Source organism: Corapipo altera, unplaced genomic scaffold (assembly GCF_003945725.1).
Source record: "Corapipo altera isolate COAL_440 unplaced genomic scaffold, ASM394572v1 61305, whole genome shotgun sequence".
Taxonomy (NCBI): Eukaryota; Metazoa; Chordata; class Aves; order Passeriformes; family Pipridae; genus Corapipo; species Corapipo altera.
Window position 1 is genome coordinate 1568701 of NW_020884909.1, and position 19061 is coordinate 1587761.

General features: G+C 38.4%; 1 protein-coding gene across 3 annotated transcripts in view; it reads right to left on the minus strand.

The window, feature by feature from the left end:
* Positions 1-19061, minus strand: part of GAK (cyclin G associated kinase) — a 75139-nt gene that overhangs the window by 24132 nt on the left and 31946 nt on the right. For all 3 annotated transcript variants that reach the window (XM_027652993.1, XM_027652994.1, XM_027652995.1), the window contains exons 12-20: positions 12548-12597; positions 12313-12461; positions 8401-8523; positions 6519-6652; positions 5118-5312; positions 4440-4557; positions 2315-2394; positions 1768-1961; positions 505-663 (exon numbers count right to left, since the gene is read on the minus strand). In XM_027652993.1, coding sequence (XP_027508794.1) covers positions 505-663; positions 1768-1961; positions 2315-2394; positions 4440-4557; positions 5118-5312; positions 6519-6652; positions 8401-8523; positions 12313-12461; positions 12548-12597 — 1202 coding nt within the window. The remainder of the gene's footprint in view (positions 1-504; positions 664-1767; positions 1962-2314; positions 2395-4439; positions 4558-5117; positions 5313-6518; positions 6653-8400; positions 8524-12312; positions 12462-12547; positions 12598-19061) is intronic.

Consider the following 19061-nt stretch of genomic DNA (forward strand, 5'->3'; position numbering starts at 1 on the left):
TGCTATTATGCTAAAGCTAAAAGAATTTTCTAACATCTTCCCCCACTGCTGCATAGACTCCTCTTAAAGGAATATAACTTGTTCGATAACAGCAGCACCCAGAAAGAGGGGTTACACGTGAACTACAAAGTTACTTTTTCACTGTCCTTAAATACTAATCTGGACCCCACTGTCTAGCCTACCTTCTTTCCTCTGTTCCAGCCTAAGTAGTGCTGTGGGAATGCAAAGCTTCCCTATAGACCTTCATGGTTAAGACTTTTACAAGAAAAAAAAAAGCTTTAGCTCAGCATTTAAGTTATGCTCAACACCAAAACCCGTTACTTGGTGTTTATCCAAATGAAGCAGAATGACTGCTTATTAGTCTGCAGAGCTCACTCTTTAAATAGCTTTTCCTCATAGTCTGATGAATTAGAGACTTTTGCTGCATAAGAAGGCTTAAGCACTCACTGGAAGGTATACAAGACAGACATAAACCTCGGAGTTACTTCAGAGGAAAACCTGTACCTTTCCAGTCCAGAGAGTGAAAGAAGTTATTTGCATCAGTACTACTGCTGTGTGGGGATTCTGTATCAGTAGGTGCACTTTCTGATGACTGCTCCAGCTGGGATGCTTCTGCTTCATATTGTGCCGTTGAACCTGGTTGTCTAGGCAGCTCTGGTTTCCCTATAAAACAGAGTTTAAGCCAGAACCCTTAAATAGAAACTTCTCAATCTTCATCATAGAAGTTGATACTTGGCTTGCAGACTAACTGCCATCTGCAAGTATCTAACGCTCTGCAAAGGCAAATTCCTGCCCACACTCTGCCCTTGAAATTAGCATTATTGAATTTGTTTTGACTGAAAAAACTGATAAGACCTTGTTTTCAGCTAGGACATTAAATCAGACTCATAGCAAAACACTCAAGCATTCTATTTACATTTGGAGGAAAATGTAACTAACATCTCACTTGTACCAACTGTTCCCTAAAACATGTGAAAGCTATGAACACTATCTGCAATAAGAGACAAAACAACAGAAAAGAAGCAAATGCAGCTGTAGAAAAAACTCAGAGTATAAAGCCAGACAAGAACATGGACTTGTTAAAAAGCATCACCAAGGGGTTAAGTAACACATTTGTGTGCTGCTTCTTATATTTCTTATTTTACTGAGATCAGATATTAAGTGAATCTTCTGTAGGACTGAGTCAGGCAGAGTTACCTACTGCTAAATTATCTCTCAAAAATGAGGTTCTCATGGCAAATTGAGAAGACTCCCTAAATAAGTTGGTATTCATCCACTCTTTGAAGAGAATGGATGAATGCTTCGGGGAAAGCTTCTGGTCTAAATCTGAACACAAAACTGGTACAGCACTTTTTCCACCCTCCTTCCTCATTCTCAGTTGTGGTTTAGAGATGCTGAAAAAAATAGTCTGTCTCAGAAAACATACATGAAAAATCATGATTAATGAAATAGAGTAAATTAAATTTTAATAAGGCAAGTTTATAAAACCAGTTCACAGCACTTGCTTTTGTACTATTTTCTTCCCATTAACTTTAAGAAATTCTTTCAGTGTAACTTGAAACGCTTACATTTCATTTATCCATCATAAATTGGAAGTGACTTAAGAAAATAAGAGTAATTTTTACAGATCTTCATCATCAATGAAACACCTCAACTTTACTGACCCGAGAGTTGCATTTACAGTAGGATTAAACTAAACAAAAGCCTCAAACACTAAGTACATTGGAAACTTCATCATGTTCTCTAGTTTTTCAAGGGATTCATTACCAAATTTTGATAAAATCTCTTGTTGTTCCTCTCGGGTGGAGAAGAGGATCTTGGGATTCAGTCCCTTTATATTCATATTCTCCCATGGTGGCTGTTCACAGCTAGGCCTATCTCTGGGCTCCACCTCTACTTCCAGATTGACTTGAAATAAATCAGGATACTTTTCTTGTATGTCACAGGCATCCAGATCATACCTGTAAAGACACATACAAATAGATGCTTGATACTGATGGTTAATTGGATTAGGTCTACAGCAGTACAAAACAAAAGTTCAAAGCAACTAATATTAGACTTAAAACATGCTGTATCTGTTTACTTTTTCCATATATTTTAAACATGTGGAATTTTTGTACATGATTTTTGTTGTAATATGAACAAAACCTTCAGTTTTCTTGAGGTGAGAAAACAAAAGAATCTTATTGCAATCAGAGTCATCTACTTCCTACATTGACTTTATTTCTTCCCCCTCCTATATGCTGATTTTTGGCAGCTTAGACAGTTTCAAAGAAAACTTCCTTCAGTCTTCTACAAAAAGGTGTCAACATACTTGGCAAATTTCACTGTAGTGGCATTTCGAGGCACAAAACCTGTGTGGAACTGAATCTGAAACATCTTCATTGAAGCCATCTGTTGAAAACAATACAGGAAAATGGCATAAACCCACAAGAACAGTATACACAGTGTTCTGCCTTGAATATAATGCAAAGTATTTTCAGCATTAAAATATTTTAAAGTGTTTGCTTTGCTACAATTTCCATTTAATTCCATGTATACTCATCCTTTGAGACGAACATAAATAGATCTATTACTAACACTAATAAATCAAAATACCTTGAGTCAGATACATCTCATCACTAACCTCAAAACAGACTAACAAAGTTTTGTGTATTTACAGATCCTTTACTGGAGGCTGAAACAGCATGACCTTTGCTACCTTTCTGAACAACATACACTCAGAAAACCCCACTGTGCAACACACTAACCAGGAAATATATGTCACATAAAAAGTAATTGATTTAAAACAGTTTTAATGTAGCACATTTAAAAGAACACTTCATAAGGCATGCAAAAAGGTTTTTTTCTCTGAAAGTTCTCAAGTCAGCCATTTATTCCAGACAGAATTTAAGCCTTTTCTGAGCTGACTCATTTTAATCACTCAACTTTCTCAGCTCTTTCTTCTCTTGGCAGAAAAGCTACTTTTGCATGCCTTATCAGAATGTGAGCATCCAGAAACTGCCACTACAGAAGATTCATGCAGCTCCTGATCTTGCACGAATCCAAATTACAGCTCACTGATAAATCCAGAACATATCTGTTCCCTAGCTTTAGTTACAACAAATGTGAAATAGTCTTGCCAGTCCTTACAAAGGCATACAGTAATAGTCCAGAAAATCGAATTATGAAAGCTTTTCTTGTAAATGAGCATTTATTGAACCTCATAACCAGAAAGCAAGTAATAGGCAAAGCACTGACAGAAGGCTGAGGGAAGTGATCTTCCCCTCTATTCAGCACCAGTGATCTGTAGTCCTGTATATAGTGCTGGGCTCCTCAGTAAAAGAGAGACATGGACATACTGGAAAGAGCTTCTTTGATCCATCCATCCCTACCCTGAACCCCATATGATAACCTGAACATCCTATTAAATCCATTTTCTCAATCCCTTCCTATGCAACACATTTCCTACAAGACAAAATAAACCCTCTCTAAAATTATCCGTGAGGAAGCAGAAGACATGCACAACATCTACACACTTAGAGGCGATCTTGAAATGCGGTGGTTGACCTCTGTAAGAGTTCTGCAGAGAGGTTCAGGCAGCAATTTACAGTACATAAGACTAAGGACACACTGAATACTGTTCCATCAAACCTCCCAACCCAGATTGTGTCTAACACTGTTGATGTGCCACACATTACAGCTGGTGGATGAGAAAATTCTAGTCTTTTCCTGTCAGTGAATAAACGCCAGAGAAAGACCATGAAAGAAACCCTATCATCAATGAAAACAAGACTACCCAAAGAGTATAACCTAACCTAATTCCAATTAAATTTCAACAATATCAGTTGTACGCCTTTTTCCTGATGACCTTGAACCACACTACAGTTATGGTATGCACTAAGGAATCATTTCACTGGGCTTTCAGTTCTAAGGTGCTCTGGAAGACCTGGGTTAACCTCTGCAACATGACAAGATTTGATACTCACCTTCCTATTCCCAAAGTAGAAAAAACATAGGGAAAACAATCTATTTCATTAATAGTGGATTATGTATGAATATGCATGTTTGTCCCACATGTATAGAAACTGTCTGAAGAACTGTCTGGCTCAATTTCCACAATGCTCCAAGTTATCCAAACTTTGCACTATCCCTTATCTTTTACATGGATTTCCAAGTTTAATTTGGGTTACTTATCTGGAGAAAAAAGAACATGACTCTTTTATAAGAAATCTGAAGACAGGCTTCATTACCAAGTTTTTCGTGATCTTGCAATACATTAAGAATGGACATACTCAGAAGACTTGAAAAAGCTGAATTCACAAGTGTATGAAAACCTCATGCATTTCTTTGAATAAAGAACAGCAAATAAAGTGAAGTACTTAGTAGATTATGAGTAGGATACAAAACTGCAACAAGAAAAAGGAAGTCCTCATGTAGGCTCTTAAATTTGTCATTACCTTGGCTTGTAGTCGCCCTCCTAGAGTTGACCTGGCATGATAGATCACAATGAGAACATCTCCTTGGACTGTTATACCCAGTGGAATTACTGCTTTCCCATCTTCAATTTTAAACTCCCTAAAGAGAAAAACACATAACAGTTGATTTAGTTTAAAAAAAACCTAAAAAATAATGTATTATCTTTTGCTTAGTCTACTTTCTCCAAGACTTCAGTAGCTAGAAAGTTAAAAGGACTTGGGTATTCTGTCACTTTTCCCGTCTTTGGTTACCTACACCTGGTATTGTCAGTACCATTTGCAATTCCCACGCAGACACCAGAGCTGTATAGGGGCTATGAAGCAGTCACCTTACAGCTACCATGCCTGGAGAATCCTTAAAATATCCATGACTAAGACATGATTCCCTGTTCAGTGCAGGTACACATACCTCAGGGATCAATATTCCTAGTTTAACATCACATGGAGTGAGAAGAGAGCCTTGCTCTCCTCTCCCTTGCAGTGTCCACTGCGATGCCACCCCACAATCACCCCCACTGTTCTGCCAGACCGGATCCAAGCTGCTACAACAACAACATTCTCTTCCCCACGATTTACCTTTCAAGATGAGCTAAAATGGGACAGAGGAGTCTAGAAAAAAAATAATGTGCTGTTTCAGTGCAAGTTATAAGCTGTACTTACTTCATTTTGTCATATTCCTGGGATGTAGTGGTTACTCTCTCATCTCCCACATAAACTTCACAAAAAGGCCTGCAGCCATTCCGCTGCTTACTGAAAAGTGGAACAGGAGTCATGACAATAGATCTGATGAGGATGGGTTTGCTGTGAGGAATAATGGGTTCTTCAGCCATCATGTCACACATATATTCAATGTATCTGCCAAAACCAGAAGGCACTCGTTTAGTCAGAGAATAAAACTCTAAAAAATGGGTGAATATGTAAGTGAGTTACTCCTGTTCTTATACAGCCACTAAGTAATGATGAGTGTTAACAGTAAAACACTGGAAAGACTTAACAGCACTTTCAGGAAACATTTTCAAATCTGATACAGAGTGTCACAAAAGGAAAATTAAATAGAAACACAGAAATATTTATCAACTGTAGCCAGCCTCTTATTTTAGGGACAACAACACAGTTTCTGTCTGGAAGCCTGATGGCTGCATCGCAACAGAAAGATATACTGCCCAGAAAATTGAATACAGTCTTCCATATGAACTCATCTGCACCTCTGTCCCACATTCCAGACTGCTCCAGTCACTGCTTTAGGTCTGTAGCTTTACATATATTCACTTGTAAAACAAATTAGCCACTTTTTCCAAAAGCCTTAAACACTAAACTACAAGAACTACTTATTTCATATATTGGACATTATGGATAACTCAAATCTTCCTAAAGGCTTTAAATTTGTCCTCATTAGCACAATTATCTTGTAGAGAACCTTTAAATACACTTAAAGTAAATCTGTACAACAGCATAATCTGTCATTTATACTGAACTAATACTTTACTTCTCACCCTTCAAAATCTAATGCTTCTGGTAGGAAATACCCTTACTACCAGTATCACTTGCTATTGAGATTTTACTGTTATAAGATCTAACAAATTAAGTCAAACAGTTCAAAATGTTTGTCAAAGTATATGTAAGTCACCTCTGCAGGCACTCCTTTAAAAAGCACTAGGCATTCTTACCCAATTGACAGAAATAATCACTGGTATTGCCACAGAACTTCAGTGTTCTGATACAATAAAACCTATTGTAATAAACTAGGAAACATGAAACAAGTCAAATGTGGCAGGGGATTTATAGTTAAGAAAGCATCCAAAACTCTGCATACCCTTGTTTTCACTCCTAACACTTCTTCACTACTGGTCACACTTGAACCACTTCTAATAAGAACCTCATGAGTAACTTACAGGGTCACAAAGTCCAGATTCAGAATTTCTCTATTTATGATACAGCAAAATACTTGGAAAAACACATGTTCCAACACAGACATTATTGAAATTATTTATCTTCCTAAAAAGCATCCTGTACCATATTAAGAACTGAATAACTACTGGCTTCAACAGTACCTTACAGTACCTTTTATGAGAAGGCCAAATGCCAGGTGGACAGCGTTTCATACTGAACATATAAACTGCAGCTTCAGCAGTAGTGAAGAGACGGCAGAAGCACAGAAAGGAACAAACTACAACAGCAGATGCTGCTCTTCCATCCTTAAAAAAAAAAGAAGTTACTTTGTTATCAAACCTAGTGGAAAAGCCATTACCCAAGTTACTGAAGAACATGATGTCTCCTTATTAAATGTTATGAAGTCCAAGGTCTAGGGCCATCACTAGATTTGAAGTTTGTATCTGAACATTAAAGGTTTTCATTTAATTTCCTCACAATGCAAAAGATACTATGTATTATCTGCTTGTTCAAATATGAAAAATTACTTTAGCATAACACTATCTGAAATTTTCAATTGAACTTTTTTACCTTACTGTCAATAATACCCATTTTTAAGGTTTCTTTCCTGGTTGCTGTTTGAAACCCCAGTTCAGTGCTGGTTTTGGCTGACAACCATGGACTTTTACCATAAGAGAAGTACAAAAACTCAGAAGAACTAAACTCACTAAAAACTCTAGTCTTCTGTCTAAAACTGACTGATATTAATAGCTTGCCATGAAATTAATGGAAGGAGACTAAAACACTGAACCTCTTTCTGCTGGAATCACGGCTGCGTACATATCCCAGATTCATCCCTGTATTAAGAAAGGCAGAAGATTTAAAAGAGGTAAGGGCTGACAGAACAGGACTTCAAGGTTTTTTTGCTAGCAGCATGGAACAGAACTTTTATCATTCATTTCTGGTGTACGCTTTTCACATCACGTCTGTCATGCAGGCACATATATATAAAAGTTCCCCTCACAACTGAGGAAAATGAGTGGGTTACGTATCTTAAACAAAACACTTGAAGGGAAAGATGTTACAGAAACTAGTGCTAATTCACCACATCTGCTTCTTACCTACTTGACCACCAATCACGTGACACTGAGATACTAGAGTATCACATTAGTATAGAATTAGATAGGTAATTGTAATAAATGCTGTGTCTAACCTCACAGCAGCACTGAAAGTTACACTGGTTTTCAGGATCTGACGTTAACTGACTTTTTTTCCTTGCAAAACACACAAGTATGGTTTGTCAGATGAACAAATTCTCTTTTTGACTCCAGTAGTGATATTCCCTATAGACTGCTATACCATATCAAAGGACAGGTTCTGAGTGCTTTCCAGCAGCATTGCAAGCATTGTCACAATGATGATGTTTCTAGTTTTTACTGTGCAACAAAATTAAGAATGTAAAAATTTCACATGTGATTCCTTCACACAAACATAACAGTAACCTTGTCTTTTCAAATTTTGAACAGAGTAACTCTTTTTTAAATTCATTCTTCCCACCCCCGTATTTGACACAACGTGGCTCTATAGAGGGGTTTACTGCTTTTTTTTGGTTATACCAATTTAATAACACTTTAGAGACCAGTGAAAGTTACAGAGCAATCTCCTGCCAGCAGAAGCAAGTTAACCAAGTATCTCAAAGTCAGTTTCTGAAATTCCGTGGCTACAGATTACATTCTAAGTGGACAGTAGTGGGAAGTGCAGTGTACACCCATCTGGCACTTGGAAGACAAAAAACAGAGCAAATATCAAAATAATAGAGCAGATTTTTTTGTCCCAAAAGCTTTGTTTTAATGCCTCCTGTACACTGCCTTCCATTCTACATGCAAGTAAGCAAGGGCTACACTACCCTACTGATTTCCCTAAGGAGAAAATTGATGCAAGTAACTTCCCTAGAGACATAGCAGGAAGGAATTGCCCCCAGCAGAGAAAGCCAATAAGAGTCACAGACTAAATGGATACTAGCACTCTTAATCACAATTTAAAGCTCTATTTCAGACTTAAACCAATTTCTTACAAGGCAGTGCACAATGCAAACATTTTTCTGGTCTTGTTTCAGCCACAAATGCATGTTCTTGCATATGCTATAAAGATTCTGAAGATTTGGTGCTCGTCTTGCTGGCCAGCCACATTCAGAAACCTGCAATGACAGAGATGAGAGAGACAGCAGTAGATGTGAGAAACGAGATGACAGTCATATGCATTTGCATAGCATAAGCTGTGCACATAAGAGGCAATTTTACACTTTAATGCCACGTTCATGATGAAATTAAGCAAGGTGCTCAAGAAAAGTAGTCTCACACAGTGTAAACGCCACTTTATAGGATGAAGTGCAATAAAACTCCAGTCCTGTCTACAAGTCTGCTGCACTAGAAGTATCAACAACTCAAATTACTATCTGAAATATTCTTAGAGCAAGGAATCAAGTAAAACAGCTTTCAACTGTTGTACACATACACTTAAGCAAAAAAACAGCCAAAAAAACCCCCAACAATAAAAAGACTAGGCTTCTTTTTATATTTGTCTTTTATTCAATGATCTTCAGTGGTTAAGTAATATTCCTTCTGCAATTAGTGCTACAAAACATTGCCAAATAATCAGCCTCACTACTAAGAGCCTATATCCTTAAAATCAATTGTCCTCCAGTATACGAAACTTGGTCCTTGATACACTTGCAACACCTAAAGAGCAGATATATTCAAGATCAAGGAAGCAACTTACAAAGTGAGCTTTTCCTATTTGTTTTTAATCTCAACTGCAATTGCCAGATGTCAAAGACCAAGTTTTCCTATCAGCAAGATGCTTTCCTACCCAGATAAAGAGTTCAAGGGTTACTCTGCGATGAATTACCTGAACTGATTATCACAAAATACTGATTTTGCACCAAGCACAGGAAAACAGGCTGACATACAAGTCTTCTACAACATTTAACTGTACTCTAGTATTTTAATTAAAAAAAAGAAGGCAGTTTCAGAAAGCATCACTTTACAAGAGATTTAAATTGAATGTTCCTTTGTTAGTGAAAGCTTACACAAAGTCGCCAGTGAATAAATAAAAGCTAAGACAAGAAGTCCTTTATATCCCCACTCACCACAGGACTCAATAAACCTCAAATGCAGGCTTCACCACATCCCAAATATTACAATAGTAGTGTGCTGGTTTTGGCTGGAGTAATTTTCTTCGTAGTAACTAAACGAGGCTGTGTTTCAGCTTTGTACTAGAAACAGCGCCGATAACACAAGGATGTTTTTGTTATTGCTGGGCCATGCTTACACAAAGTCAAGGCCTTTTCTGCCCCTCCCATCACGTCACCAGCGAGCAGCTGGGGGTGCACAAGCAGTTGGGAAGCAACACAGCCAGGACAGCTGACCGCAATTGACTCAAGGAATATTCCATACCACAGGACATCACGCTCAGATGGGGCAGAAAGAAGGAAAGGGGGAACATCCAAAGTGATAGTGTTTGTCTTCCCAAGTGACCATTACATGTGATGGAGCCTGGCTTTCCTAGAGATGGCTGAGCACCTGCCTGCCCATGGGAAGTGGTGAATGAATTCCTTGTTTTGCTTTGCTTGCACCTGCAGGTTTTGCTTTACATGTTAAACTATCTTTATCTCGGCCCAGCTGTTCTCACTCTCACCCTTCTGGTTCTCTCCCCATCCTACCAGCGAGGACTGAGTAAGCAGCCGTGTGGGGTTTGGTTGCCGTGGGTTAAACCATGACACAGTGAAAGAATCACATTGCAGCATTGCAGCTTCGAACCAGAAAAGTATGTGCATTCAAAAAAGTAAAAAGTTATGGCTTTTCTGAGGGATTTACCATTTACTTTCTACTCAAAGACTAGTTTTATTACAAGATGTAAACAGATGTAACAAAACTACATTACCTTCTGTTTCTTTGGCTGTATTTTAAGCTCAGAGTGTCCTGACAATAAGCAGAACGACAGACAGTGCACAATCTCTGAGCAACCTAATCTTAGCAGGACTCAAAGCTAGCTGAGGAGACTTCAAAGCTACCACTACTTTAACCAAGATAAAAGAAATTTGTAGAAGTTCCATACAGACAGCATATAGCAAGAAGCCAAGAATATATAATTTCATAAATACATTCTAAGCAAAGTGTCAGAATTAAAAATTTTAGAAACTGTTCTTCTATGATCAAGTTTAAGGCTTGCCTTAATTATCTTTAGGAGGCACTAAAAAAAAAACTAAGCCTCCTTAGGTCCCTGCATGGCTGCTCTCACCCAGCACTGAATAATGAAGTTAGTCAGAATTGCTGGACATCTTGATTTCAAGAACGGGCAGGTAAAATTCCCAAATATAATTAAAGAGTTTGTTTTCTGAGTAAAATAGTCACCCTTAAAAAAAAAACCAAAAAAAACCAAAAAAACAGAAGACAATGCTTTGTAGAAACTTCCTAAATACTCCTAGACAATAAAGTTAGCAGGAACCTACAATGTTTTGACTAGTTATGACCTACTACTACTACCCAGCAAAACAAAGATAGTAAGACAACATTAACGTCAAAAAGAAACTTGGGTGAGAACTGTTTCAGATCAATGGTAGATTTAGTTGTGCTTATATCACCACTCATAGCACAGATACATCAGAAATATCAGTGTACAGACACCTCAAACTTGCATACCAAAAAACCATTTTCAGCATAAACTAATTCCCAGCCTCAAAATTTATCATTCCATAAACAGAGATCAACAGCTTTGTAGTATGAGGAATAAATCAGTTCACTACATCAGCCTCGGTAGACTTTCCAGCAATTTAGCACTAAAAATCATTGCTGAACAATTTTGCTTTGCTACAAATAATCATGTAGGAGGTTTCCTGCATGATTAAGATTTGCCTTCCATCTTAAATAGCCTCTGCCTGAGCCTCATAGTGAACCAGCTGCAGATAAAGCAGCTGATTGCATCTATCCAAAGAGGCAGTAATGACTTCTTTCGGGTGTGACAATACTCGATATTGTAGACAAGTTTACAACAAAACAAAAGGAAGGAAGTGATAGCACTAGGACAAATTCATTAAATAGACCTCAGCCTGACATGTTAAACCAACTGTGATAGCTGAGGCAATGCCAAGGATGGCCCTGCAGAACAAGGGGATTCCTGTAACATATAACTGTTCTAGATTCTCTTCTGGACAGACAGTATTGGGAGAAAGGGGCATGATCAGTACAGACTGTTTAGGCGAAGTCTAATGTGGCCAGTGACACAACTCACAACACAGTAAAAGTCTCCACTGTTGAGCCTCTTGCAGGACAGTTGAGGTTTACTTGGGAACAGACACAGAAGTCCAGTATCTCAACAGCTAAGAAGCTGTGCTCGCTACCTTGTTACTGATTTAGGCAAACATCTTCATTTCAGTATCAGAGAAATTGCCAGAAAGGCCAATGGAGCGTCAGCTAAGCTACAACAACACTGAAGACAGTACCAACAGTCAGTCAGCTGAGCCATACAGGAGTCAAATGGCGTGTAGTGGGAGAAAGTCCAGTGAACAGGTTATGCAAATCAGTCACCATGTCCTTGATAAAGCAAAGTGGCAGAATATAGGAGAGGCTGAAATTTAGTAAGACTTGAACTACATGAAGTACTCCTCATTTAAATTTGAAACATGTAAGGTACCTGGACATGTTTTCAAAGATATCACTAGCCCAGGAAAAGTGAACTTTAGTCAGAAAAAGATTAGTCTGTAATCAGTTAAGTTTGGATTTAAAGTAAAGATAAGCAGAATACAAGTTAACTCTTTGACCTTGTGTTTACACTTATTCTTTTGTCATGTTTATTTTTCTTATTATTATTCTTTTGTCAGCTTTTTGATTAGCCTCCTTGAACATACTTCACAATAAAAAGATGAAGGTATAATCAGGACATTTTCTTGCAAGATCTTTTACAGAAATACACAAAGAACTATACACACCCTATTATGGAATCTTGAAGCCCTGTATGTTCTTGGAGAGAGATTGTACACAGCATAGTGGCCAGGATGTTTAGAGTCCAGACATAACCGCACATCTTCTATGTTATTTTTGATGGCAGATTCTACTCCTTCAGCTGGAAAGGACATCACTAAAGACAGAACAAACAGCAGGTGACATTTTTCATACTATAAGAACAATGAGAAGTTATGCTTAAGAAAAACATAGCTATCATACCAGCAATTCTGGAAGTGATGTACGATATATCCAAGTCTCCTTTTGCATAACTGAAACAGAACACACTAGAGTTAGTACTGGGAAATATAAACATTCAAGCCATAAGTTTAAAAGCCAGGTCTCTCAGGTCACATTCATGACCATGAATAATGTTTCATTTTTTCCATTTGAGGATTGCAACCTCAACACTTCAAGGTTTTCAGAACAGGGCCAGAACAGATACTGTGTTTGAACAGTTCCTCATTTAAATCAGTTCCTTCAAAACCATCTCTGGGATTTTGTAGAGATGCCTTTAATGTTTAACTCACTCCTCTAGCTCCTACTCTTACTGATAAAAATTCACTGTAGGGAATCAGTTTGAAAGCCTAACGAGGAAGCATTAACATCCTCGTTGAAGCTTCAAAGTTTAAAATTGTGTAACTCATGGCACAGATGGCCATGCCATCCAGTATCTGGATTCCATATGAATAGTGTTAAGGAAATTTCCCTATTTGATCATTGAGGAGCACTCTGGCAGTCACACTCCCACCACCAAACTGTCACTGCCAGGACCAGAGCCCCTTCACAGTGGGTGGCTCCAGTTAGCCCACACGTGCCCTGCTTGACTCCCCACACGCCCCACACTCACAGAGTCAGGCTTCCTCACTGGATCGACCCCAGGCCTCCCACAGAAGAGTCTCAGACCTAAGTAATTTAATCATGGTGCAGCAACAGACTCCCCTTGATTCTGATCCACAGGCACTCAACCTTATCACCACTGACCTCAAGTTCTACAAAGTCGAGAGACTCTAACATATAGAGCCACCCCTCCACCTCTCCTACCTTGCCTGTCCCTTCTGAAGAGCCTGTAGCCACCCATGGCAGCACTCCAGTCATGTGAGTCATCCCACCACATTTCTCTGATGGTGACTGCATCACAGCTTTCTGGCTGCACAATGGCTTCCAGCTCCTCTTGTTTGTTACCCATGCTGCGTGCATTGGTGTACATGCACTTCAGCTGGAGAGCCTGGTTCCAACCCCTTCCTCCTTCAAACCTGGTTTAATGCCCTCTTAATCAGCCCTTCCAACTTACAGGCTAGAGTCCTTTTGCCCTTGCTAGACAGATGAAGCCCATCTGACTCTGACAGGTTTGGTACCATAAAAGTTGCCCCATGATCAAAAAAACCAGAATTCCGCTGGTGGCACCAATCCTTTAGCCACCTATTGAAAAAACGGGTTTTCCTACTTCTCATTCATCCCTGCTACTGCAGGAACTAAGGCGAACACAACCCTACACTCCTTTCCTATCAACCAAACAGCCCAGAGCCTTGAATTCCTTTTTAATTACCCTGGTACCTCTTTTATCAATCTCATTGCTGCCAATCTCGACTACAAACAGTGGATAATAATCAGAGGGCTGAATTAGCTCAGGGAGTCTCCTGCTAATATCCCTCACCTGGGCTCCAGGAAGGCAGCAGACCTCCCTGTGGGATGGGTCTGGTTGGCATACAGGGCCTTCAGTTCCTCTCAGAAGGGAGTCATCAACTACAACTACACTTCTTTTTTCTTAATAACTGAGGCTGTGATCTGTTTAATAGACAGGGTACAACTGGGAGACCCTTCAGACAGATCTTTCTTTTGAGTGTCATCTCATTATACAGTTGTGTATAGCTTTAAAAAGTAGCCTTTTTGAAAAATAATCTCCCAGTGACTTTTTTTTTTTAATGTACTTATTTAGGTCTATTCCCTGCATCTCTACCCTATCACCCACATTATGTCAATAATTTACTAATTTAAGATCAGTATTATTTTTTCTTTCTAAGGTATCTGCTATGTAGCAGAATGAAAAAAAATTTAAAAAACCAAAACAAAACAAAAACAAAAACAAACAAAAAACAAAAACAAACATCAAACCAAACCAAACAAAAACGCAAACAAACAAACAAACAAAACAAAAAAAAAAAAAGAAAACCTGAAGAGACTCAGTGCCAGGCCAACATCCTTGAGTATAATTATATAAGTCTGCACTCCTGGATTGGCAAAATAAGAACAAACCTCACCTACAGAACTTAACTTAGATATTCCTAACTTAAACATGTTAGTAGGACATTAACTCCAGAACATCAAAATGTCATCACAACACTACAATGCATGTTTCAGGAATGCAGAGTTTCCAACAAAGTTTCAAGACACTACATAAAAGAGTAGAACCAGGATACTGAACTCAAATTTTACACACCAAGAGAGAAACATTTGATTCTTTATTGCTTGCTAGTAAACATAAAAGAGGTTAGCGGGACTGATTAAAAAATTATTGAATAAAGGACTGTGAGAAGGATTTTAGATAAGGCAATGACAACTATTCTGAATGGAAGGCTATCTCAAACTGAAATCACCACAAAGAAGGGTGAGTCCCCCTAGACAAAGCACTAAGAAAAATTCCTCAGCCTTGAAAAATCTTGCACAGGGAGGTAGACAAATGGCCACTATTTCACAACGTGTTGCACTATTGGAAGGACATAGGTAAGCTCAAGCGGCAACACTGTTGCAGCCAAAGTAATTAGGGCAGAAATTTAAATTCAGAGCTAATCATGATTACTTACAAAAATTAATGATGATTATAGTCCTTCATATAATTAAGAACTATCAAATGTTATTTGTTGCTTACACCTAAGAGCTTCAAGCAAGAAAATATGTAGATCTCTGTAATAATACCAACTTTTCAAGATAAAGGACTACCTAATGCAAGAGCTGAAGAACAAAGAACCTTTATCTCTTCAGTGCTTTAACACCAAGCTTAAGCAGAAACATGAAACAGAATTGCAGAACTATTAAGAGGCAAAAACCAATAGTCCTCACATCTCTTCCTGCGGGAAGACTTTCAGATTCTGACTTCGTACTGGCAACACCACTCGATTCAGCTCTGGTTTTTACGATTGTCTAAATTAAAATGCAACATTATTAGGAGCATGGACCTCACCATACACATACTACTGCAAGAATGCAGTTTAGCATGTCAACAACAGAGTACAGCCAACTCAAGCATGCTGTTTTGAAGGGGGGAAAAAAAAAAGCTGTGTGCTTGTTACACTGAAGAAGTCTCAGAATGTTTGAGCAGTTAAAACTTAGCTTCTAAACTGCAGTACCAGGAATTTAGTTGAATCAATTTAGGCGTGTCCAGAATACATCTAACATACCATGTCCTTAAAGTGCCTTGAACTTTATTCTGAAGATTTCAGAGCTATTTCAGTAGTAATACTTGAACACAAGGTTCTCTGTTTACAGTGGAGTGTTTTATGCTAACTAGCATTTCTTTAAACAGCAAGAAGGAGGAAAAAATGCTTTGTCACATTGGTAAGCATTCCTACATATTTCAAGATATAACCCTGTAACTACAAATCACAATTAAGGTCTTTCTTTTCATGTTGTTAACAGCAGAAATTTCATTTACATAGAAATGTTGCTGGCAGGTGATAAGAGTAGGAAAGCACACAAACACATAAACAGACTTGCAAAGAGGGTTTCTGGCCTGTGATTCAATATAGAAAATTCAATGTGCTTTTAAGGCTCTAATTAAGCTTAATAAGAATGTGTAATATGACACTAATATTTAATCACTTTTCTGATGGTACCAGGCTAATTCAAGGCTTTTTAGCAAGTCTAGAGGGACTGGACTAGACTAGTGTAGTCTCCAAACAGAGGCATGGGGATTTTTCTTACAGTACCTAATGGGGGCCTACAAGAAGGTTGGAGAGGGACTTTTTACAAGGGCATATAGTGATAGGACAAGAGGGAATGGTTTTAAATGGAGAGGGCATGGATAGATGAGATAGAAATTCTTCACTGTGAGGGTGGTGAGGCACTGGAACAGGGAAGCTGCAAATGCCCGAGCCCTGGAAGTGTTCAGGGCCAGGCTGGATGGGGCTTTGAGCAACCTAGTCTAAGTGGAAGGTGTTCCTGGCCATTGCACAGGGGTTAGAACTAGATGATGCTTCCAATCCAAACCGTTGTATGATTCTATGAAATGTAGCAAGTAAGACATGAATTCTCATTTTGCACAATAAATACCTAAGCAAAAATCAGAAGTTTTAATTAGATGTTAAAAAACTTTTCACTATGTAAATGGTTGGCATTATCAACCTTGCCAGAAAAGAGCTGCACCTAAAGACCACAACTAATTAGCATACAGAACAAAATTCTACAGCTGTGCATAGTTACCCTGTGTTATTAGCTAAAGATGAGAAAGAACAAAGAATGACAGACTAACCAGCATAGCTGCAATTTGAGTATATTGATGTCTTAAGACCCTTTTAGTTTCTTATTTTTCTAATTTTGTAAGCTTTGTAAGTTTTCAGTCCTTATCCCTCACCCTGTAGCACAAGTAGTTTACACATTCCTCAACCCTCTTACCCCATTCCATGCCCCCCATATCAAATCTACCCCTGAATTCAGTAGAAATGTTTAGTCTCTTGTCAAGGCAAGGCCTATGCTGTTTAGAGAACGCTCATATCTTGGCCTGAACAACAGAACACAGTCAAGAACTAGGTGACCGTGTACCCTTTGTGTTCTGAGGATGATGAGAATGATGAAGAGGTGGTTCCAAAAGCCCACAGACCCAATTCCCAGGGGGTGGGCCAGGGCAAAGGCTACGGGATGGACAAAACTTGGATTGGTCAAGCAGTATCATAAAATGTAACATCTCAGGTACACCTGGTGCGCGTCATGTAACATCTATGCCTTGGCACAAATTAAACCCTTTCCTTATCTCACCCTCAATTAACTGCTCCTGAGGTTTTTTCCTTAGCATAAGCTGCACAGGCATCAATACATACCATTATCTTCACTTAAATAACACCCTCATACTAAGCAATCTTCCTCCAGACATCTCTACGCTTACAAGATTAGGAAAAAATGTCTATTAATTAGCTAAGTACCTTTTTTTTTCAGTTTATTTTTTTAAAAGCAATGAAGAAAAGCAGCACTGAAATCCACATCAATCTGTTCCCACTTAGTTTTGCTTCATAAAACTGAATTAATTATTCAACTACTTAGTGTAATACAAAGATCTATGATATTAACATGGCATTAAAGCAGAAATAAAATTACCTTAGAAGCAAAGAAAGCTGGCAATAAAAAGCAGCTAATTGTTCCATAGATTACTACATCAGAATCTTTTCAGTGAAAGAGACTGTTCTAACAAAGCAAAGGAAGACTGATCATAAGTTTTGAGTGCTGCTTTCAATGCTAGTGAAGATCAGATACTTTAAACATTTAGCTATGTTTTTTGGCAGGGCATTTGTAACCTGTGTGGATGCAGACCTCAATGAGTGTAAAAGCTGGTCAAGGGCACAGAAGCTTCACAAGAGAGAGAAACACACAAGAGTAACAGAAGTCTGTCTGCAGATAAAGGAAGTAAGTCCACAATTCAGAAAAGCAATCATAAGCAGGAAGGAGAACCCCTACCTAATGAGATGGCAGACTCCAACACAAGGAGTGCTTAAGCATGGTGGCAAAGATGCGTGACAAGGAAGAGACATTTTAATTGGTGCAAAATGTCTGCTTCTTGTGTTGGTTGAAGAGCTTTGGAATGGCAGTCAAGCATGCAATAGTAGAAGAGATATTCTCACACCACTGATTCTATCAGCTGTAGCCACAAGACAAGCTTGTAAAGCAGAGAATGATCACGACAGAAAGAGACATGTCCTATAGTAGATGCAAACAAAGCATTAACAATTCAGCTTGATTGAAACACAGTCTATGAATGCACAAGCCCAGTCGTGGGACTCCCAGCAGCAGAATAAATGTTGAAGGACCTGACCCTACCTTAGGTCCTACAGAACATTAAGTACTGGTCCTGTTAATTCACTTTTTGCCATTTCAGTGAACTGATAAATACAGCTAGGATTAAAAATACACTACAGGCTTATCAAGGAATGAAAATTACAGAACTAAGGCCTGCTAAAGAATATTGGCAGATTACAAGTGGAGAGAGTTTCTTTTTTTTCAGTATTGGTTAAACATTACCTGGAAAATTAGTATTGAAGTAATTGGTTCTCACAAACATAATGACATACTTGGCAAATTCCCTCAACCTTTTTTTCTCCATTCCTCCACCCAATGACTAAATTTGCTTACATAACACAAAAAACCAGAAATGTAGTATGAAGATAGAGGGCCTTACATGAAATCTTTTTATGATAGTGTAGAACTTAAAAAAAAAAACCTGACAGTCTCACATGTTCTCTCAGAGGTGATGTTCAAGAATCACTTCAACATAAACCCTCCTACTCTTCCTATGCAACCAACATAGTCAAAAACATCTGTGAGGGACTGATCTCCTTATGATGAATCTTGGAACATAAAATACTGTCTGACGACCCTCTGTCAATCCACCACAGCCCATGCAAGTGTATCCCCCATTAGGTGGAAAAGGGCTGTGGTCATTGATTTCATTTGGATATGACAGTACTCCTATCCACTAGGAGCTACCAAGCAAAACAAGGTCAAACAATTACACTTACAATATATTCAATTC